This window comes from Gavia stellata, chromosome 3 (assembly GCF_030936135.1).
Source record: "Gavia stellata isolate bGavSte3 chromosome 3, bGavSte3.hap2, whole genome shotgun sequence".
Classification (NCBI taxonomy): Eukaryota; Metazoa; Chordata; class Aves; order Gaviiformes; family Gaviidae; genus Gavia; species Gavia stellata.
The window spans coordinates 81,922,271-81,946,211 of record NC_082596.1 but is presented as its reverse complement, the minus strand read 5'-3'; the positions used below and the strand labels follow the sequence as shown (position 1 = coordinate 81,946,211).

At 38.6% G+C, this 23,941-nt stretch overlaps 1 protein-coding gene across 1 annotated transcript in view; it reads right to left on the bottom strand.

Annotated features, from left to right (window-relative positions):
* TRIO (trio Rho guanine nucleotide exchange factor) overlaps positions 1-23,941 on the bottom strand; it is a 255,702-nt gene that overhangs the window by 86,899 nt on the left and 144,862 nt on the right. The window contains exons 17-29 of the mRNA XM_059836123.1: positions 22,767-22,958; positions 21,430-21,579; positions 19,819-19,933; positions 14,931-15,046; positions 11,549-11,671; positions 9,458-9,652; positions 9,231-9,346; positions 8,615-8,681; positions 7,119-7,228; positions 5,994-6,063; positions 5,447-5,536; positions 3,433-3,525; positions 1,132-1,243 (exon numbers count right to left, since the gene is read on the bottom strand). Of these exons, the coding sequence (XP_059692106.1) occupies positions 1,132-1,243; positions 3,433-3,525; positions 5,447-5,536; positions 5,994-6,063; positions 7,119-7,228; positions 8,615-8,681; positions 9,231-9,346; positions 9,458-9,652; positions 11,549-11,671; positions 14,931-15,046; positions 19,819-19,933; positions 21,430-21,579; positions 22,767-22,958 (1,549 nt within the window). The remainder of the gene's footprint in view (positions 1-1,131; positions 1,244-3,432; positions 3,526-5,446; positions 5,537-5,993; positions 6,064-7,118; positions 7,229-8,614; positions 8,682-9,230; positions 9,347-9,457; positions 9,653-11,548; positions 11,672-14,930; positions 15,047-19,818; positions 19,934-21,429; positions 21,580-22,766; positions 22,959-23,941) is intronic.

Here is a 23,941-nt window from a genome sequence, read left to right as displayed (position 1 = left end):
CATGGGATGACTCAACGATACATGCATGATTTGTTATAAAACCAACTTATGTAAAAGATTAGGATATTCTCCAGAGTCACATTCCCGGTGTTTAAAGATTATTACCAATGCTGGTCAGCATTTATATTAACACCATCTCCTGAACAAAGCATTTGGAACTGATCCTGCAAACTGACCAATATTCCTATTGTTTAAAATCAGGGAAGAAAGGTGATTTTGAGGTGATTCATATGATCAAGGATCACATGTCAAACCAAGATGAATTGTATAGTAACTTGCACAATACTGGAAATTCCACGACAAGCTCCATTTTACTACTAGAAGGCAGAGAGGAGGAAAAGGAATATTGACTAAAAGCACCTGTAAGTCTTTATTCAGCAACTGCAAGGTACAGTGGCTCTGCTTTTATCTCACAAAATTTAAATGCCAAAGAAAAACAGTTTTATTACTAAATGTATGATGGCACTATCATACATGATAACATGCCAATTACAAAACAGATTTTGGCAGAAAGTTTTTCTAAGCACATAGAAGCAATTACATCCAACCTCCACTGTGTGTCATGAACATGATTATGCTATTCTGGCTGAGGCTCAGGCTAAATTGGCTTATGCTGACGTTTTACTGCCAGAAGATACATTTCATTTCAACCAGAAGTCTGTTATGGAACAGGCAGCAAACAGATGTGAAAACGACAAACTTCTTGGAGGCAATTATTTGATACATAAATCAGCAAAACCACCTCTCATACACTTATGCTCCTCATACAAAGAAGCCAAGGATACTGGTTGGAAAATGTAGCCGAAGCTATTGTGTCTGACCATTCACCTATTACATTTTAGGTGTAGTAGTGGAAAACTTTGTTAGCCTACATATTTTCCATATCTGCAGTGGCAGAGCTATAGATCAGGATGAAAGAACATTTAAATAATTAGCCAAACTGTACCAGTAGTCTGTCATAATTCATTTTCCTAAATATACCTCCAAATAAAAGGTATATAAAATACAAACCCAGAGATAAGAAAATGTTCACATTCTTCAGATCTTCTCAACATATAGTAATACAAAAAGTTATTAAGCAAAGTTAATCTACAGCATACGACTGAATTGGAAAGACAGTTTGAATCCTACCTTCCAGCATGCTGAGGTGCATGGCATCATTGGCTCGCTTTGGCACACTAAGCATCACCTCTAGGCCATCCTTAATCTCACCTTTACCTTCTTCACAGCACGTGAGCAGCTCCTGCAAAAGATGAGCAGACATGAGTACTCTCTATCATGTGGTGTTTTTTTTTTTTTTTTACAGTAATACAATAGACAACCAAATACTTCTTCTAACGAGCAAAGAATCATTTTTGGCATGTAAAATATTTTTGAACTTCTTACTCTGTTGATGACATGACAGCATACTTTGTATTTATCATGATCTGTTCTTCAAGGAGCAGCCCAAGCTTTCAGTTAACCATCTCTAATTTAAACAAGATCATCTGCTTAATAAGAAATCTTGAAAAAAGTTACATTAAGGACAATGTTTTTTTCTGATAAGCACAGACACAGCTATCAGATGTAGTGCTATATCAAGGCCCAGAACAACGCAGCTGCCAAGTCATGAAGATGGTGGAAAGCAGGACAGCACAAAAGGACACCCCCCCATGTCAATCTTTGCTCCACTGCACCAAAGACCCGCTCTGTACTACTGCTGATAAGAGGAATTACATTGTTTCATTTCAAGTATTCAACGAATTACTCTATTCTGTGTTCCCACAGTTAAAAGCATCCTACAGACAAAACCTTTGAATACGCACAAGTATTAAGTAATGGTCAGAAGTTACAGAATGGAATACGCTGAAAGTTGTAGTGGAATTTAGGGCAATGCAGTTCCCTGCCCATTCAACATCCCACAGGTATTAACATAACAGCACCCAAGCTGTTTGTTTCTCACATCCTTTGAGCATTTGAACAGTAAGACAAAATGTAGCTTACATAACCAAAAGGGCATATTATGTTCCTTCTATTATTTGAAGGTTCCACTTAATTCATTCCCTCAGATAAAATTCCCTTTTCCTTTGTAAAGAGAAAGCCAGGTGATTCCTACTATTACCACCATTACACTATTTTTATTTAACTGCCAATACCACCATCACTGCAAAACACTACATCATCACACTTAAATTTTGCATGACAACTCCACAGAAAAGTGAGTGTAACTAAACATCCCCCGGGAGGCACAGAAGACGAGCAGCTTCAATAACATTTGGAAGAAGAAGCAGAACTTCTAGAACTGTAAAATGTTTCAGCTATCATCCAAATTTTGGGGTCTCCATCCTTCCACGTTTTACATTGCTCTTCTTGGGGGGGTGGGTAGAAAAAGAAAACCCAGCAACCACCAAATAAATCCATTTTACTCTGCAGCAAAGCCATCTGGCTCTGCAAACACTGGTGAAACCAATCCATCTCATCACGTCAATATTGTAGCGGCTAAGGCATATTTAGATTTTTAAAAAATAATTGTTGGAATCAATACTCCAAAATTTCTGAAACAGCACAGCTTAAACTACTTCGGTAAGTTATAACTTAATCATGTTGCACCTTTTCGCAAGGGGAGAACAGACAATATGTTTAAGTTAAAAATGACAGACTTGTTTCCACCCAACTTGACCTGAAATAGCCTGCAATGTTTTTCAGAAATTTTAAAAACAATCATCCATGGCAGTTCTCAAGCAGAAGGGGGAGACACAGATCAATTACAGCACTTCTGTAGGCAGCTATTGCAAAACAAGCAATGCCACCTAACAGAGACACAGCACAGTTCAAGAAAGCTGCTGCTCAGACAACAAGACATCTGTCCACTGAGTGAAAGCTCTAACTACAGGTTTCCAAAAGCTTTGCTTATTTTAACAGCTACTATTCACTTGACATTTCCAGGCAACATTACAAGTAACAACTATTTGTGCAACAGCTCTACAGGTACTCAGTGTGTGTATATATATACACACATATATATATTTGTATATTTTATAGATATTATAGTTTTTTATATATAAATATATATGATTTTATATGTTTTACATTACTTAATATCGTAAACATATAGCTAACGGCTTGCCAAAATTTGTTGCAGAAACCATTACAAAAATGCACCTGTCTATATGGCCATGAATTACTTTTTTACTCTGGAAATGTGAATTGTATTTTCCAAGTATTAGTAGAGAGGTATTTTTTTTGGTTTACAGGAATCTGTACAAAATGTTGCTTATTTATGCCTTCTTTCATTTTCAGTGGTCTCCTAAAAAATATCACAGCAATATTTGAGGCTGCTAAGGATGCTGTAGTCTCAAAGTGCAAAGTAAAAAAAACTCTCCTGACTTCAGCAACAGCTCTGCCTTCTTAAGAACAGCAGAATCAGATGAAGAACTTTGAATTAATACTGACCTTTAAAAGAAGCTGATATTTTGTTATCCTTTGGACAGGTTTGATAAGGTAAGAGGAGATAGAGTTGGCCAATCCATGTCGTTGTTGTATCTCCTACATTAAAAACACAAACATCTGAGGACTGTGAGCACCGACACTCAGATATAGACTGCTCTGAGGGCTATGCAATAATATACGTTAATGACAAATTCTATTTTAGCAAGGAAAAATAAAAAAAGACAGGATGACAAGATATTCCAGCCACAGCAAACGATTATATTGTGCATCTGCCTGCTCACTTTGTATAAACAAAAGATTATTACCTCCAAGGGTACCTGTGAAGCGTTTCAACAAACCTAAATACAAATAGCAACGATTAGGGATAACGAACATGTGGCAAAGCCTTTTTTAAAAAATTAAACCCTCTATTTCTTTTGTAACTCGCAAGAGAAACGAAAACAAACTTCAGTGTTCCAAGGAGCAGCCAGGACTATCATGGGAAGGCTGAGGTGGAGGTTTCTTAGCATCACCTGCTAGTTTAACTGATAATAGTCACAGAAAGCACTTCCCCCCACAAGGGGGAGCACGAAATAACATTTTCTAACTAAAGGAAAGCGGTCACCAAACACTTAAGACGACAGCCACTTACAAACAAAAAAAGAATGACCTCCACAAAGCTAAAGGAGGAAAATAGAATTAGATGATAATCAGATGGGATAACTACAGATTTCAAGTACTGATCATAGCTGAATTCATGGCCAGTGTTTGCCATTTATCACAGTATCGGATATATTTTAACCACACAATTTCAAACAGCAAGTTATGCACTGCAGCTATGTGCTTTCTAACCACGATTATAGTATCAGAAATTCCCAACATGGGATACACATGACATTTGACATGCATGATCCAGTGGTGGACAATGGAAGCTCTTGAAGTTACCTGTGCACAGGATTAGGTCTTCACACTTCTAATCCACTTTAGGTGGATTAGGGGATGAAGAGCTCTGGATACACTAATTAAGAGAGGGATCAAAGGAGGCGGTAGAAAGAACATATTTCTAACATAGTTTTATCAGAGCCCTTGGTTATTTTTAAAATAGTATTTACTAAATTTTATTTGATTTTTTTTTGTCCTATCTGCCTGATTTCCTGTAACTTATCTGCTCTTCTTCAAGCACTGAAAACTTCACAGAGGCTTCACGGAAAGGCTTTACCTTACAACGTTTAGAATTCCCATCTCCTCAGTGACAGACTTTTCAAATTAACCCCAAGAGCTTCAGGGATTTTTTGTTTGTTTGTTTTTTATTACGTACTTCCCCTCTACTTCTAGAAACAATTCCAAAAAAATTTGTGGTGTCACTGCACAGCTAGTGGCTCAGCACAGTGAAGCAGGAAACAAAAAGGAGCAGAGAGCACTGTAATTGAATCATCTGTAAATACACGCTCAACCAAAGAACCCCAGCAAATGCACAAAGTCTTTCAGTGTGGCCAAAATTCCCCAGTTAGTGCAGTTCCCCAAAACCTCAAATAGCTGCTACCGTTTTGTCCTTTCTTAAGCAGAATATTACGTGTAGACCAAGTAACCTCGGAACTGAATGAGCAAGGTGGGTGGTTTGACTGAACAATGCCAGTCACAATTTAAAGATGCTCCAACAAATTTAACAAAGATTTCCATCTTTATTACATACAATGCAAACTAAACACATCAAAGTGCTAAGATTTGCAGAATGTGCTTGTGAGAGCTGAAGATTCATGTCTCAGCTGTTGCTGCCAGAACCTCCTTCCAGTTCTGAACTGCTCTGATATGTGACAGCGACTTTTTACATTTGATTTGACAGCTTTATGAGACCATCTGAGCAATATAAGTTAACCATGTGAGATATATATGGTTGATTTTCTTAAGCTGACACTAAATTGCAGCATTAGTATGAGGAAACTTGCATTTTCTTAAGAAATTAGGCACTCAGCATAACTGCAAGTACATGATTCAAACTGCCAAGGCATACTTTTAAAGATGGACACAAAGTACTTACATCAAAGTATGCTCCTGCATGTTCTAATATCAGCTGGGTAGAATCTGGCTTATTTTTACAGTAAGTAACATACATTTGGAATTTGTCTGCCTGCAGAACGAAATGCAAATTTACACAGGTTATCAGAGAGCATAATTTCTGTCTCAAGAAGTTTTTACACCGTTATCGGAGAACATATCTTGTCTGTCAAGATTTTAAACTATACAGAATTATTTTCCCATTCAAACCGGCAGCATAAGAAGGGAAGTAAGGCAAGTAAGACTGAAATCAATAGCAATGTATGCAAAAGTAGATTATTCATAGCTAAGACAAAGGCACCAAACCAAACCTGAATGCAGGTTTAGGCAACTTGCATAACGTCAAGAGCAGCTAAATGCTGGCATCTGACAGCAGTGCCTTAATTTTTTTTTCCCAGTTAAACACATTTTTACTCAAATTTGAAGGAACAGGTAACTTTTAGAAATTTTACAAATTTCAGAGCAAGAATCCATCCTTTCATGCTTCCCATCTCCCTTGTTACTTCTAAACGTAAGTCTGACTTCATTACCCATGTGACGAAGCAGTGTCCAACGTCTTCTGGTAACTGTTCATATTTTTCCAGCTCCTTGAGGAATATACTATGGGTAGAAAAGAAACAAACAGTATAAGGCACATGAAACATTTTCATTAGGGCAGCTGATATTGATCTATTGCCTGTGAATAAAGGCAGTTAGAAAACTTGCTGTAATTCATACCAAAAGCACGAGTTAAAGAAATAAAGATAACAGGAATGGATAAAAATGTGTAATAACAGAACTAATATAAAATGTAATTCAATACAAATTCTGATGTGAAGATCAGAAATGGATCCAGCAGACAAGCAGTTAACACCTAAAAGTACATAAATTTAACAACTGCTGTTGTTGTCCGACAAGAAGTTTTCTTGAAACTGAAACAGTAGGAAAGTTTAGACTTCATCTCAAGAGAAAATGGAGGTGACTTGCTTTTTGGATGCTCAAGTTAACACAAAGCATACAAAGGAATGTAAAATCAGGTTCTGGAATATGCTAGGTATATTTTATTACTTAAAAGAATCATAACCCAATACAAACGCCAATGAATTAACAAAGATGGAAGATTCAAACAAGACCTCCGTACACACATCTGCCTAGGAACCATTCCACTCAGATGAAACGTAGTGGACAAGCCTCTTTTATGCTCTGTATTCAAGTAACTAACAATGGTGGGGCATCCTGACAGAAGCTTCAAAGAGCCAAGGAGGAGGAGGGAGCCCTCCTCTTTCCCACCAGCAGTTGCACTTGGAAATCAGGAATGAGGGTTCTGAAGGAATGACAGAGTCTTAAATTGCTGTTTGTGCTATACCTGTATTCTATTGAGTTCAGTAGTTTCCATCTCTTTAGGACAACTGGAAAACCTACAGCAAAATTTTAATGTATCAAAATAATTTCTTAAAAGCTGAAAGATGCCTGAGACTGAAAAAACACGTTTCTAATGGTGTACCTACCTGACTGCAAAAAGCAACAACTGAAACAATTTAGCAATGTCAGAAGAAATCCTTTAGATTTTTTATGGAAAAGCGTCCCTTATTCATCCACAATATTTTCACTAGGAAATCCCTCAGGTCATCATTTGGATTTAGCAGTAATATGGAAATGGAAGATAAGTCACTCACTTATTGTGGAACTCATAGATTTCCTGCATGTTTCCAAAGATAATGTGTTCTTTGTTTACAATACCAGGTGGGATCTCCTCGACTCCACTTGTCATTTCCCATAGATATGTCTGCCCAGAACAAAAAAGATGTATGAAAAGTTATGATAAACTCTGAACAGAAGCACCCAGGTATCTATAAGCATACATTCCTGGAGAGAAATCGGGGAAAGATCACGCAGCATCATCATCTCCAATTGTGACAGTACCTGTTGTGTCAAATATACCTTGTGATTTTGACAGTAAAATCTAATTTAACACAGTCCCTGAGACTTCATCATTTAAAATGCATAATGTTCTGTTGTGGTTTAAGCCCAGCTGGCAACTAAGCACCACACAGCCGCTCACTCACTCCCCCCAGGTGGGGTGGGGGAGAGAACCAGAAGAGTAAAAGTGAGAAAACTCGTGGGCTGAGATAAAAACAGTTTAATAGGTAGAGCAAAAGAACACTGCGCGGAGAAGCAAAGCAAAGGAAGGAATTAATTCACCACTTCCCGTCGGCAGGCAGGTGTTCAGCTATCTGCAGGAAAGCAGGACTCTATCACGCGTAGCGGTTGCTCGGGAAGACAAACGCCATTACTCCGAATGTCCCCACCTTCCTTCTTCCTCCCCCGGCTTTATATACTGAGCATGATGTCATATGGTATGGAATAGCCCTTTGGTCAGTTGGGGTCAGCTGTCCCGGCTGTGTCCCCTCCCAACTTCCCGTGCACCCCCAGCCTACTCGCTGGTGGGGTGGGGTGAGGAGCAGAAAAGGCCTTGGTGCTGTGTGAGCCCTGCTCAGCAGTAACTAGAACATTCCTGCTTTATCAACATTGTTTCCAACCCAAATCCAAAACACAGCCCCATACAATCCAAAACACAGCCCCATACTAGCTGCTATGAAGAAAGTTAACCCCATCCCAGCCAAAACCAGCACAGGTATCTTGACAACCTCTAATGCTTCAGGATATTCCTTATCAAGGTCATGTCTGCAGTCTAGAAGTTCATGCTTTGTGCAACAGCTAACACTGAACATCACTTGCTTCAGCATAACAATTACTGGGCACTTTTCCACGGAATCTCTCGGCATTTCTATTCAAAAAGTCAGCTAGTAGCAGAACATGTGATACAGATAACAAGAGAATTAACACAAGCTCTTCTCTATTGCTAGCAAAGCAAATCAAGTAAAGCCCTCCCTTTTTCCCTCCCCTCTCTACAACAAAAAACCCACATGTTTATGAATTGGGAAAAGATCAAATGCTGAAACTCAATACTGACAAAACCAAAACATACAGGATGAATTCTGAAGTGGCTGTTACCAGATGTAATTCTAAGTTTCTTCTTAATAGCAGAAAAGATACTTAATTTGGTCCTATGACTGCAAACCAATCATGCTCGGCTGTTAAAACCAGAAAGAAACGGAAGGCAATGGATTGAATCCTGTCTTCAAAGATTAGCGAAAAAAAGAAAACTTACATCCATGCATTCCCGGAGGTCTCTTACGTAAGCCTTTTCTGTCTGAATTAGCTCAGCCATAATGAACCTTAGGTGACAACAGAAAGAATAATCAAATCTCAGTCTGTTAGATCATTATGAATGCATAGCAACCAGAACACATCTTTCTCCTCATCAGCTTTTGCTTTTTCCACTGCTGCAAGAAAAATCTGAGGACAGCAATGTGAAAAGAGACAACAGATGAAGGAAACATAAGAGGTAACATCCCTCCATTACCAACCAGCACAAAAAGAAATGGGGAAGGAGATGGAATTTTTTCTCAAATGCTTTTCACTTGCTACAGTCATTTAACTGTTTTCCTCCCTCTACCCCTTACACATTTATTTCACATTATTTCTAAAAAGAAAAAAGCGCATTAAAAGAAGTCTAACATAGTTTTGAAAGTTTAAGATTCTGACATGCTAGAATTGTCTGTGAGAACAAGCATGTGAATAAAAGGCAATAGGAGCTATTGAGTAATATGACACTCTTTTTACCATTTATCCAATTTCTAACTGCCAGACAAGTCATGACAGTTGTTTCATTATCAGGATTGATTTATGCATTCTCATTGATTAAAAAGAAATAAATTTATTACTCTTTCCTGCGGGCAGACTTCCGTTTTTCTTCATTAAGCTCATGAGCAGCATCGCGCAGTTTCACCTCTGACCCAGGGACACTGGCCGGGATTATATCCAGCTGCAAGCTTTTGCTCTTTAATAAAGAAAGGAAGAATGGATTAAGGAAGGAGACAGGAGAAAACGATAGCTAAATCAAATGCAAGCAATGCTTGTTTGTCTGTCATCACACTCAAATTTCTCTTACCGATTTATTGGAATCGGAGGAAATACCCAGAGCTTTCTCTAAAGAGGTCCTGTACTTCTCCATGCGCAGGGAAAAGTCTCTGTACCTCTTATCCACTGCTGTGACACATTTTTTAATCTCAGTTGCATGAGCATGCCCTTTTTCACAAAAGCCATCAGCCAGCTGTATCAACAACTTCACCCTCTCTTTGGTTTGCTATGAAAACAGGAAAATATCGAACAGTTACTAGCTCTACCGTCATGAAGGGGGTCACTTTGCTTAACCTGCTACTAAGTGCAGTTGGAGAAGCCATCAAAGGAGCTAGCTTCCTCCTCTCTCTTCCCAGAACTCCTTTAAACAGATACCTTTTTCTTAATAAAAATAGCACAAAATGAATATATGTTTCCTTGGGTTTTATTATTACATGACTAGAAACAGGTTGTTTATTTTTCTTTCAAAAATGTGCTCCATATCTAACCCAGAGATTAAATTCTGCTAGGCAAGCTTTTCAGAGCATGGGTATTCTCCTCACATGAACACAAAAGGGTTTTGATGCCAAAGAGGAAATTTTGTTCATTACCACTGAAGCACTGGTATTGGACCTGGCCCACAGTTTCAAGAGCTCATCTCCTCTAGACATCACTGAAATGTTGAGATGGAGATATGTCTTGTTATATGCTTTACGCTTTAATAGATTAAGACTATATTCTTTAGATCTTTTTTATATGATGTTATGCTGTCACACAGTTGTTTGAGAGAAACTAAGAAAACAAGGCGCCACCACCAAACCTGTAACTAAGCGCTTTTCCAAGTAACAAGCTGCCTAAGACTATGCATTTTCTTTCATGTAAATCATAAATCATCCACAATGGATGAGTTTATACCTCCATCTCTCTCTCTCTCTCTGACACAACGTCAGAGTAAAGTGTACTGTCATGGCCCTTGGTAACAGGGAGTTAAGCAAAACAGTCAGGAAGAACTTGAATTTCTTATGTCAGTTGGAAAATCAGTGTTTGCCCCCCCCCTTTTTTTTTTTTCATTCTCTTTCTTTCCTAATGGTCCCTTGTCCGAGCATTTCTTTTCACTATGGAATTAGCAAAAGCTAATACATCCTCCCAACAGGCAGCGAAATGCCAAGGGAGTGGCACTAACAACATCCTTTCAAAAGCGGCACTCACGTCATCTGCTGACTGACAGAGGAAACAAGGGGGGCAGTGGTGCTCTGCATGCTGGAAAGGATCCAGCAGAACAAAGGCTAGAACAAAACTCAGAAGGAAGAAAATCCGGATTTGAAAAGCAAAAGTTCTTTCTGGATTCTCTTTTCTCCCTCCCCACATGTCCCATGACCAACTCCATCTCTAAATCTCTTCTCTTCTGAGGTGGTCCTTCAAACAAATGAACACTTGCTTACTTTCTTGGGATGCATTATTTCTCTATGAAGACTGGAGAGCCAAGATGTGGAAACAGGTGACAGTTTGAACAGGTGACAAAACAGAGAGACAAGGTCACGTAAGCTCAGGTACTTCAGTCACGCACTAGTTGCCTGTCTTTCCCATGTGAAAACTTTTAAGCCTCACAAGTGACATCTGCATCTCTGTATAGGCCTCCAGAGATGTAAAACAACATAATGCTGCCACGGCTCAGAAAGTTACAGCAGAATCACAGAATACTTTAATAAAATGAGTAACCTAACAAGTAAAGCTGTATTTTTTCTACTGTCTTCTAATTAAATCACAGCTGAATAATAATATGCCTTGTTGTATTTTATATCCTAAATAAACATGCAGTAATCCATAGACATGAGAATATAAAAGTGGAAATCAAAAGGCCTTGCAAGATTTGTAGGTTTTTTTAAAAATATTTTTAAGCTACCTCACTACAATTCTGTCATAAGAAATCTACTGCACATAGGGCTGATGGAGCTCCCATAACAGTGATTATTTTCTGATTCACTTTTGGTTTATTCTGTTCCCAGCAGAAATACAAAGAGAAAGCCACTGCAAGTAAACAAATCTTGATGGACACATCCTTGGGGTTTTTTTGGGGGGAGGGGGGGAATTTGGGTTGTTTTGGTTTTTTCAAATCTTACATAATTTTATTTATTTATTTTACCTTTGCTGTGATCTGAAATTCTTCATGTTCTTTTAACAGCTCTTGAGTGTGCTGGATACTGGAGCCAGTGGAAGTATGTGTGGATAAATAAAACTCTCCATTGTCATGAATCCATTCCAGGGCCTAAATAAAGCAATAATGAAGGAAAAGTAAGAGAGAAGGCAACATACTTTTGCTAATAGAAACCATCTGTAATCAGTATTTCACAAACACAGATTGGCCACAGGTAAACTTTCTTCTATGTCACTCATGGCAATCATCTAATACCTCTACAATATCAACAGTTTGTAACTCTGAAATAATTCACTTAGTCTATGAAGCAATGCTTCAATAATTAAACAACTGACACATGAGTCTGAATACTTCAGGGAAGTCCACTACTACAGGACTATAGTAGTCCACTATTAAAAGGTTCTAACTGACTACATCTACAGTTTTGTTAGTATACTCCCCAATAGAGCAAAAATAACTTTTTTGGTGCAACACAGGACAGCTGTAATCAGAAATATGCACTTTCCAACTTGTAAAAATGTACATAAGACTGCCAAATGTGTATGCTAAACTTTCCAAGCACATAAGATTTAACTATCATTTCACTCTCTAGTTGACTTGTATTCCAGCCTCACAAAGTATGGTCTGTAGTTACAGGTACTCCTAGAAATTAAACCCACAGCAGTGGAAGAATGGTGAGATCTATCAGTTAAACCAATGAACGTATGTATACATAGTAAAAGATAAGAACTAAGAATGGCAATCTAAAATTGTTTCCCTTCCACATCCTGGCACCTTACTCTCTCCCTATTATGAACTATGCTGATCCAGGTTACTAACTATGTTCTACCCACATTAGTATTTGCTGCCCTTTTAAGCATAACTTAGTGATTGTGAGGAATCCTACTCCCTGGCTATTGGGAAAAAAAAAAAAGTCCTCCCAAATTGCCACGTAATAGTAAAAATAAAATAAAAAAAATGTAACGTAAGACTGACATTATCGAGTTGTTTTGCAGCTCTTAATACAGGCTACTACAGCAGTGTGCAGAGGCACATGAACTTAGAAACTTCTTGATTCTGACAGTCAATGTCGAATGTTCAAAGAGTTTAATAGAGCTTGCTCAGGACTGTCTTGTTACGAAATGCACGTGTACCTTCTGTATCTTCAGTAAATATATACAGCACTAGAAAAAAATTTAATACCCCAAGAGAAAAAATAATCAATTCCTCATGGGTTCTCATTCTTCCTTTTATCTCTCATACTTTCAGTTTAACCTTTTATCTATCAATATTACCAAGAACAGGAAAAGTTTTATCTTGATGGACAGTAGATATGTTATTTTTCAAGAGCATAGCCTTACACTGATTGAGAAAAGGCATCATCTGTATTATAATTCCACCAACAATTTAAGCTCATCAAGGCTGTGACTGAACAACTTTGATTCTCTTCCTTCCACTTAGGATGCTTTTGCCTCTTGGTACAAAAACTAAAGTGGGTAGAAAGCCTTTAAAATTCAACACTGAATGTGAATGCTAAGATGCCATTTACCTAGTCACATACCAGTGCAGATGCAAGCCTGATGAGATGGAACTGTACTTCTCAAGCACTGCTGATAGAAACAAGCCAACAACTCTTGGACTAGTGTCGAGAAAAGGGACACTTCAACCAACCACCTGTGCAATGCCCCTTGTCATTCTAACGCCAATCTTTGCAAGTAAAGACTGATATGGACAAGCAGCATGGCTACTGCTGATACTACAAACAACATTTATTTTGATACTTCTTGCTTTTAACTTTTTAACCTCCACCTTTTTTTGGTGGGTTTATGACACAATGCTGGAATGAATGATAAACAAAAAAAAACTTCCTCTCCCCAAATGTTGACCTTTCATAACTTTTTGGCAGCTCTCTAGAGCCACAACATGACAGAAAATTCATCTCCATGTTAATTCCTACAGTTTAGACCAGCTCTCATTTCATGTGAGGATCAGGATTGCATGTTGAAGACATGTATCACCATACAAGAACTGGAGAAATCAATTTAGTGACCAGGTGAGCCCTCAACTCTGGAACGATTTGAATCTACCATCTTCCTTGCAAACTACTATGGTATATGCTCCCATAGCAGGGCATCAAGTTCTGAAAGCAGGAAGAATGGGTTCTTCCAACTTCCAAACAAAAATCTAAATGAAGACAGCAACATTTCCATTTTCTGGCTAATCAATGTGAAGCCCTATATGGTTTGCCATGACTGAATTGTGGATTGCTGAAAAATGGGATTTACAATGAAAACGCTGACAGATCTTTTTCTCCAATGTTTGACTCTTAGTCAGTAATCTCTATACAAAAGCAAGTAGTTCATGTGCTTGGCAGAGGTTGGAGTTCAGGTTATTCAAAAGTGGGGTGGGGGGCAGGGAAGGGGTGTTGTTGTTTTAAAGAGGTATTAATCTTTAACTTCACTCCAAGATTTATCTTGCATTACTTTCTTTTTGAAATCATGAAAGACAGGCTTTAGAAATCTTTCAAGACATCAAAACAGACCACTAGTATTTAAGCCTGTGCCTACACTGGCTCTCAGAAAAAAATAAAAAATTAGGGTTTTGAGTCCTTTAAAGTAGATCTAACTATATTTCATACTATGGGCGTTGTGTCCTTTTCTGCAGAACAGGAACAGATAGCTTCCTTTCTTTGTCCTATATCCAGTTAAAAAAAAAAGTAAACAGCCATTGCAGATCATTCCAGTTACTAATTCTGCCTTGGAATCCTCTACTTATTTTTATGGTTTGTGTTTTGATTAGTGAAGTGGATTTTTTCTGTGTGTGGTAGTTACTTAATAGCTCTTTCCAGACTGATAAATTCAACAAAATACAGTGAGGTGGATCTACCATGCAAGAAACCATGAAACCAAGTACACGCAGAATTGCAAAAAATTTCCAAAGTAATTCAGTTATTATTGTTTAATGAGTTATCCAACTTGTCAGTTTTCTAGAACTGTCAATCAACTTAATTAGATAGTTTTTCCCCCAACATCAGAGAAAAATGTTGCTGCCTGTTATTTCCCTGATCAAATTAGGTGTGTGTGTAAAAGTTAACAAGCGTAACAATTTGTCAAACACAAGCTTGCAGAAATGAGATTCACCAGTACCACATCAAGCTGGCAGAAGCAAAACACTACCTTTAAGTTACAGCAGTCAAGACACCCTGCCTCAACAGATTTCGTTGTTCTGTATTAAAGGAAGAGCAAATAATTTAACTTACTTTCTATTTTAATCATTGATCTTTCAGCCATTTGAAATATTGAAGTCAATGGCAAATTTGTTATTGTGGGACAAGTCAGTCTATGACAAACCTTGATCACACTGAAGAGGATTTTTTATATAAAACCCTCACCTGTTTAGCACTTCTTTCAAACACCACATACTGTTGGCATTGATCAAGGCGTCTTTTACGCATGGTCCAGTAATGCAGCACACGGTTCTCCCTCTGGAAGAGTTCATTCAAGATATCTGAAGAAATGAAAATAGTTCCAACATAGGTTATGACAACCAATTTTGAAATATCACATAAAAATCAGCAGAATAAAGTACTTTATATTGTAGAATTCACAATACACTTACTCTTTCTGTTACTCTTTGTTTTGCTCTTTTTCCTGATACTCATGAAACACAGAGTGTTCCTGTTTCATTATTATTTACAGAAATGTTGGTTAAAGAAACTAGAGATGCAATTAAAACTTACTAGTAACATGTTTTTTCTCTGAAATATTTTTCATACAGGGACTGCCACCGTTTGTAACAGAATTGAAAACGTAGTCTGATAAAGATGGTTCTTGACGGGGTTTCCTCAGAAAGAACAAGCATGCACACGTAATCATAACATGCTTAACATGTCATATTAATCATAATAAAACCCCCACTTTTCTGAATATACCAGTCTCCTACAAAATATTTTAATAATTTAATATGGGCAAATACATAACCTTAGGTCACTACAAGAACAAATGCAACATAAGCAGATATTAAATGTACAGAAACCTAAGTAATAAAAAATACACAAAAATTACGAAGTTTGTAATCCCCCCTCAAAAAAATAATCAAAAGCAACAGCAGTATAACTGAGTAAGTTGACTTGTTCAAATATGAGTGTTCATTGAGCCTTGAGAGAATTTCCAGGTAATCAAATAATTAACTCCACATATTGTTATTCCATTCCTGAGTTTCAGAAACTGTATGCCATTCGGAAGTCACATCCAAATTCCACTGTTAACCTGCATTTCCACATGTCTGGCTTATAAATTCTTCCTGGATGGCAAAGACCTTCTGCTTACAATATGCAGAAGTTTTTATCTGAACTCTGCTTCTTTAATGTTTATTGTTTTTTTTTCTTCAAACAAAGAAGTCCTAGCAGTTTCTTGTGAAGCTCACTTTACCCACTGCTTCTTCCAGAGCAGCAGCCCTACCAGACTTTGTAGCTACTGCAAACCCAGATGGCAAGCTGAAATACATGGAAATGGGGACACCCGACATGTCTTGCCAGGTAATTCTGCCTAAAGTGCAAGGAACCCAAGGGGAAGTCTACCAGAAGCAGAAGAGACCACAAAAAAGGCTCATTCTTCACAATAACACTTTACTTGCTTCTCTGCTTACACCTACAGCTGGCTATTTTCCATAATTACAAATGGAGGCTCTCAGGTGCTAGGTGTCTCTTAATGCCTCTGCCTTCCGCTGCCCCACTGTGTGGGTCCACCATGTCTGACATCCCAAAAGCTAACAACTCCAAGAAACAGTTTGACACAGAAGCTCAAATAAAAGGAGCCTGAGGGAAAAAGCATCTCTCTATATCTCTGTCAGTAATCTGGGACCAATTACAACCACTCGTCACAGTCTCCCTGAGGATTATGAAACCTGTCTGCATCACTGCCAACATCCTCCTGCTTGGAAGCACCGTATTCCCACTTGCCACAGAGCATCGAGATCACTCAGAACTTGCTTTTGATTGGAATCTGGTCACTGCAGCCAAGGTTTTCTTCCTGCTGGGCAGGCTACCCTCAAATATACCTCAACCAATCTGTCCCTTAGCCAAGCCATGAGTTGATCTGCTCATGGGGGGTGGGGGGGGAGGCAGACACACAGAGGACTATCATTATACAATGCAATACACCCAACTGGACACACCATATAAAAAGAGACATCTTGACAGTGACGCAAGTGGAGTAGTTCTGACAAAGAGCAAGCAAGGTGAATTAAGCTAATTGGAATAGAATTTCTCCTGTCAGGACATGATACAGATGGCAAGCCAGTGAGAGAGATTTGGCTGGGCACCATTAGTGTTATTGCCATTAATTTCTTGGACTGACAAGGAAAAGAAAAAAATATTCTATAAAATACTCAAAGGAAGTTATAGAACACCAACATTTAATACTAGGTTTGGATGAGCAGCTCTATCTCAAGCCTTCTGAACTATAGTGCCTGTTCTTGTTGTTATTTTCTTTGATTCCAAAATTTGTTAGGATTGTTTCCTCAACTTCCAGCTTATTCTTCAGGCTCAGAGAGCTTTCAACTGTCTTTATGCATCCTGCACTCTCTATCAACCTATCTAAAAATATGAGGACGACTAGACAAGTTTCCGCACTATGTTCAGTCACAGCCCTTACAACAGAGACAGAGGTAACAAAGCAGCACAGGAAATTAGCAGCGGAAGCAAAGATGAAGATGCTCCATTTCTGAGCTTACAGCAATTGTCACCGACTGAATCCACCTGCCACAGCACCATTTCAGGCCACAACTCCTTCCTAAAATTCAGCTGTGACATAGTGTCCGATACAGTATTTGGATACTCTAAACTGCTGGTCAAGGAAATTATTTACACTGGTATGAAGGGACAGAAGGACACCTCTCAGAATTCAGTACCATTGTGATTCCTGTTCCCCATGAAGTGCTTAGCTAAACTTTACTTTGCCTAGATTAAGACAGTATTTTTCTAGATAACATAATCTGCAGCTGGGAATGAGGATCAAGTATGCCACTAAATTAGTTTTTTTAAAAACGTTCAGCAGTTCTGCAGAAATTCAAGGGTTACTCAAGTTTTTACAGTGTTCATTTATATACTATATACTGATCAGTCTGACACACTGTTTCAAGCATACACCTGAGTATGAGTGTGTAATGGTCCAGCAGAACACATGTAACCTGTTTCACCAAAATGAAATAAAAACACTCTATTTTTCCTCTATTTAGAAAAGAGATGAAAAGAGATTTTTTTTTCCTTACATGCATATTTGAACAGGCAGATCAGAGTGAACTTTTAAATCATTTGACCAGCTACCACAATACCATTGAGACCTAAAAGGAAGGAGTCCTTGCTAGTTTTATCCTGACTCACGTTGAATTCTCAGAAGCATATATTACATGGCCTGTGGGGAAAAAGCATTAGAGCACATAGCTTATTTTTTTTCCTGCTTGGGGATTTTTGTTGCTTTTTTGTTGCTTTTTCAACATGTATCATTCATCCAGGATTTTAAATGTACACAGAACACGCATAGCACTACAGTTCTGACATATAATTATCCTTAAGGACATTAGCCGAGACTTTTCTACTCTTTCCTCATCTGAACACATTTACCATTCTCAGAATGACTGTTTCTACACAGCTTTCAAAACTGAATTTTTAAAAAGTTTGTTTAAAAGCCCTAACATTTTTTTCTTATACTCAATAAGTGGGTAGCTACAACTTTCTGCTTGCTTCTGCTTTGTTTTCTTTGTCTACTACTAAGAGAAGAGCTGAGTGACAAATGTCAGCAACACTTCTTCAGTTATTGATACTGCCAGCATTTGTATTGAGATTTTGTCTTGTACAATTCTATAAATGTTGATGCCTTGGGGACAGAGGAAAAATAATCCTTTGTCTTAGCTCTACATGCTCAAAGTTTCAACTGCCACAGTCCAATTATTTCCTCAGAGTGGAAAGTATGGCCAATACCCTATTATCTTTCCAACACAAAAAATTCAACACAGGGAGATTTTCAATTTGAGTACTGTCAGATACATGGGTAAGTTTAACACAAACTGTTTTCCCCTTGTAGTAAAGTGAAGCAGCGAACATGTCCTTTTTTGATAGAGTCATCAAGTAATTTAGAGTGGAAGTGACCTCTGGAGGCCATCTGTTCCAATCTCCTCCTCAAAGCAGGACTAACTTCAAAGTTTTTCAGGGGCTTGTTCAACTGAGTTTTAAAAATTCCCAAGGGCAGAGATTCCACTACCTCTCTGAGCTACCTGCTCTATTCAGTGCTTTCTCACTCTTGCTGTAACACTTTCTCCTTATATCCATTCAGAATTTTTCTTGCTGCAACTTTTTCCTCTGGTCCTATTGCCGTGTTCCTCTGAGTTTGGCTCCATCCTCTGCATAACTCCCCTTTGGGTAGCTGCAAACAGCAATTAATTAGACAATTAGACTTCTCTGGTTTTGAGTCTGTAGCACGGTCTGAGTGTTCAGTCACAGCTTCAAAATGCATCAAGCAGAATACAACTGGCAAATAAGTAAAATCCAATATTTATTTCTGAATATCTCTCTCTGCTCTCTGTTCTGCCTACCTCACCCATCAGTTATGGATACCCTATTAATTTCTGTCCTTTTGTCCCTGAAAGCCCTACAGATTTCTCTCTCTACTCCATTCCCCACAGTGCATGTTACACCTTAAAGCTGCACTACATTGAATTAATCCCAGCAAAACCCAAGCCCCATGTATTAGCTCTTTCCTTCCTCACCTCAGCTACTACCTGACTACACATCTAATTTAAACATGTCAGCTATCCTGTACTCCATGCAGTTTCTTAATACTGATTCAACTATATGAAGGGTCCAAGGGCATCATTCAACGGATTAACTTGTATCACCCTGGCACTCCCAAGGAACTCGCAGAATGCACCACACTAACACATTGAGTTACAGTGATCAGGTCCCATTTGGCTTTAGACCAAACATTATCATGTAGAAGTTTACTATCTCATTCTCTGAACAAAAGCAGCACATTTGAGTCTCAAATTGAAAGAAGATTAAGTGTAAGCAGGAGATAAATAAATTCAAAGCAACTTCATTTGGGTATAAGAGAATTTGATGACTGGCAGCTCCTTCAAAGCCTGCGAGCAATTTTAATTATTTCCTGTTAAGCCTGACAGGACCCTTTCCACTTGGGCAGGCTTCACTCCCCCATCATCACACCCATCACAACACATAATGATCACATTCTTTGGAGAAAAGAAAAGAACAAGAAACCCCTTACTTTTGACTTGTTGTTCAGGTGCTTTGATGTGTGTCACCATCCCTGGCATGTTTACGCTGTTCCTATGCAGGTATTTCAGGAAGACATCAGCATTCCTCCGAGCCAGCGTGCAAGCCTAGAGAGTCAGAGGTATTACATTCTTTGAAGATGCACACATATACATCCAGAAAGTGATGAAGGACCTTCCTCATCCCCCTGTTGTGCATTTCCCACACTCTCCAATTTTAGAAAGCTTTGCTTGTTAAATACTTCTACAAGTAAGCCAACCCAAGCACTAAAATAGTTTTCTCAGCAAATAATGGTTAATCCTTACTTATCCAGCAGAAAAAAAAAAACCACCCCCCCCAAAAAAAAAAATCAAACAAAATGCTATTACTTTTTATCTGAACAACCTGAAAAGCAATTACCTGCTCTAGAGCTTTCAGCATGACTCAGAGCTCACAGAGAAGTTTGTTTTGTGTATGTGCCATGTGCCACTTAAAGTTATTTATTGCATAAACAGAGTGCACATGCTTATGTAATCACCTGGATATTCCAAAACATCCACCACTACTTGAAACAAAAAGAAAACGCTCTGCTGAAGTGAAATCAAAAGTGCTAAAATATTAAGACCTGCCCTTAAAATACTGAGAGAAGGCCTTGAGAGCTTTCAGCCCTCGCCACTGTATTGCCAACACTCAGCTCAGCTGCTTTCTTCATCTTAATGTACACTAAGTGCTACATATATACTGGCTGCCTTATTTTTATTAAGCAGAACATGAAATGCTACTTTAGAAGGTTAGATAAAGGTAGCATGGTTAGATCCAGTATCAGAGACACTAAATCATTTCGCAAATTATTTTAACACAAAGACTGGAAACTCACATGCCAGCTGCAGAAAGATCCATTTGACAGTATACTTAAGAGCTATGCTAATACGTTTTTGAATGTTCTCATCTGCGCACTGAGAACAAGAAGGCTTTTAATAAAGCTAAGTTCTATTCTCTGACATCTTTCAAGGTGATGCTGGAAAAAGCCTTTTGTTACAGGGTTAGTTACACTGCTTTGCAAGCATCCGTTACACATTTATTCAGTATGATCAATAACCTTCTTCATTAAGACATTAGTTGGAACAAAAACTTTTCATTTATCTGCAGACTGTTACACAAACCCGACTACTCCCAGATGCTAGTCTAGCAATTTCCTCCTTCCATACTCTACTGTAGTCCAAGTACATCTGAGAGCTGCTCTGATGCACAGGCAACAATAGCACTATGTGACCGGCTCTTCTCTTCCAAAGCAGCAGTCTTTAAGCATTGTTTAGAATGACAGTTGCTCAAAGCAGTGATTCCCAATTCCTTTTCAGTCACAGTGGGAGACCTGACATCTACCGAAGTTCAACAGGAAATATATTTATAAAACTGGCCACAATTTTATGCACTTGGCAGTATCCTCCTAATCACCGTCAGAAGCAGTTAATGTGCCATTTCCCACATCTCTGCAGTTTGGGACATACCTGAAGCTTTTGAATGGGCACTGTTGCTCTCCGCATACATTTCAGCACTGTAAGAGTGAGTGTTCGACTGCATGTTTTCCAAGACACAGAAGACCATAGAAAATAGCAAACCCTACCTTTAGGAATGCCTCCTTCTGTTCCAGGTGTTTGCTTATCATGGGAGTAACATGATCTGTTTCAGAGTTGGGACCCAGTTTGTCTGCTCCCCCACACCAGTCTTCTTCTCGCTTATATTCTTGCTCCAGGCTTTCCAGCACGCTGCACACCTATCAGGAAGAAGAGTCCAAATCGAATATAATTCAGTAAGACGAAAATTCCAAATTCAAGCCAAAGGAATGGAAAACCAATCTACCCCTTACATGTACCTTACCTTCTGACATGTTTTGACTGGGACTTAAGAGAAGGCAACAAACTTTGGCTGTAGGTTTGTAAGCATTGGCCTGCTTACATGGAATTGCTCAGAAGGCTATCCCTAAGTTGCTCATCTTTCTGCACCTCTGTTGCAGGATAGGCTTAAGAGATGAATGCAGAGGAAGCAACCTTACCAGCCTTCCCCCTAACTGTTCTGTGGACAAGTAGGATGAAGCTGATTTTTCTCTGACTCCCACACAAAAAACAGAATTAGGCATCTGAAGTATTTCCATTTAAACCTCTGTGTAACTTGTTTATGGTTCAAGCAAAACTTCTCGAAACAAGCAGAAATCCAACTAAGCACTTGTAGAGTGTGTTTCATCTTGGAAATGTTTTACAAGACTTTTCTCAACTAAAAATAAGAATCTGAGGAGTATTAAAGAGGAGAGTGATAGGAGAGGCAGATGAAGATCTGAGTCTCCACCAATAACCACTGCACTTTGGTAGTGTACCTTCTTTGAAGTTTGCTAATTGAAGCAAGCGTAGCCAGACCAATTACACTGTAGTCTCTTAGTACAATTTGGCTACTATTCATTTATCATGGAATGGTTTGGGTTGGAAGGGACCTTTAAAGATGATCTATAGTCCAACCCCCTGCCATGGCCAGGAACATCTTTCACTAGATCAGGTTGCTCAAGGCCCCGTCCAGCCTGAATTCGAGTGCTTCCAGGGATGGGGTATCCACAGCTTCTATGGGCGACTTGTTTCAGTGTCTCATCACCCTCATCGTAAAAAATGTCTTCGCTGTATCTGATCTAAATCTACCCTCTCTCAGTTGCCCCTTGTCCTGTCACTACAGGCCTCGGTAAGAAGCCTTTGTCTTACAAGACCACTTTATATACTGAAAGGCTGCAACACATGGTTTCTGTTTCTAAAGGCAACGGGTAAGAGGATTTGCTTTTTGCATTTTTTGTGTAACTGCAGTTGTTATCAAATTAGTAAATATAACCAAACCCAGTCAACCATTTTTTTTGGTAATGCTGTTTTATGCCACACCGAAGAATTAATGAAGGAAGACATAAATCATGTAGCATTTCTGTACCTGTTCAGAAGTTTTATAGAAGGCAACAGAGGCATTCACAAGCTTGAGACGGTCCTCCATCTTCAGCATCAGTTGTTGCCAATGGGAAGCAACCTTCTCTGCACACTCCCGGATCATATCCATGTCATAGTGATTAGCCTGCAGCATTGCCTCTGCCTTCTGCTGAACCTGCAGGGCACTTTGATGCGTTTTCTGACAAGAGGTGAAAATGCAGAAGTTCAGTGAAATACTTCAGTTTATTTTCTTGAAGACCTCAAAGCCTCACATTTCCACTGTGTCAATGACACTTCTATACACATGCACAAACACCCATTAACTAAAAATACCCATCTAATATTAGTCACCGTATGACTTCACTTATGCAAATACAAAGGAAATAAATCCTGTAGAGATTTATCATCAAATCAACAATATCTAGCAGTTTACAAGCAACTGCCACTACATAGATATGCCATGTGTGGCTTAATGCTATGTTGCAGTACACTTTGTTATAATTATGAATTTCAGGTTGATTTTCTTTCCCTTCATACTGAGGGGAAAAGACGACAGAAAAGATGTACCTCATTTTGGCTTGATTGCTATTACTGTCCTCACAGCTTTATCACAGTCTTCTGCACATTAGTAGTGAGCAAATGAAGGTGCAGGCATGCAGGACAATACAAAAAGCAACTCTCCATTCATTTTAAGCAAATTTTTAACTGTAGTTCTCTGTGTATACATATACTTGCCTAAAATTTGGAACCTCTAACTACAATACATATTATTATATCCAAGTACAGAATGATCCAGAAAACTCAGAATTTAAGCTTCCTAATCATCTTTCCTTAAAGTGACAAACATCTAGAGGTCTCATGATTTTTATACTTAAGAGTTACCAAAGCTCTCAAAATGAGGGTACATATAGTGCAAACTGTAAAACAAAACAAAAAAACCCCAACACACCAAACCAAAACACCGCCCCCTTCCCCCAAACCTACAAAAAAACACCCAGAGAGGGCGAAACATAAAACTCCACAGAATGGCAGACGAACATAAAAAGAGTTACTGCACAACAGCCTACTTCTGAAAGTAGTTTTCCCAATCAATCATAACTTTGGTTAATCTTTGAGAACTTTACTGTTGTTGAAAACTGTGCTATATATAACCAACATCACCCTAAGTCCCTCAATCACACA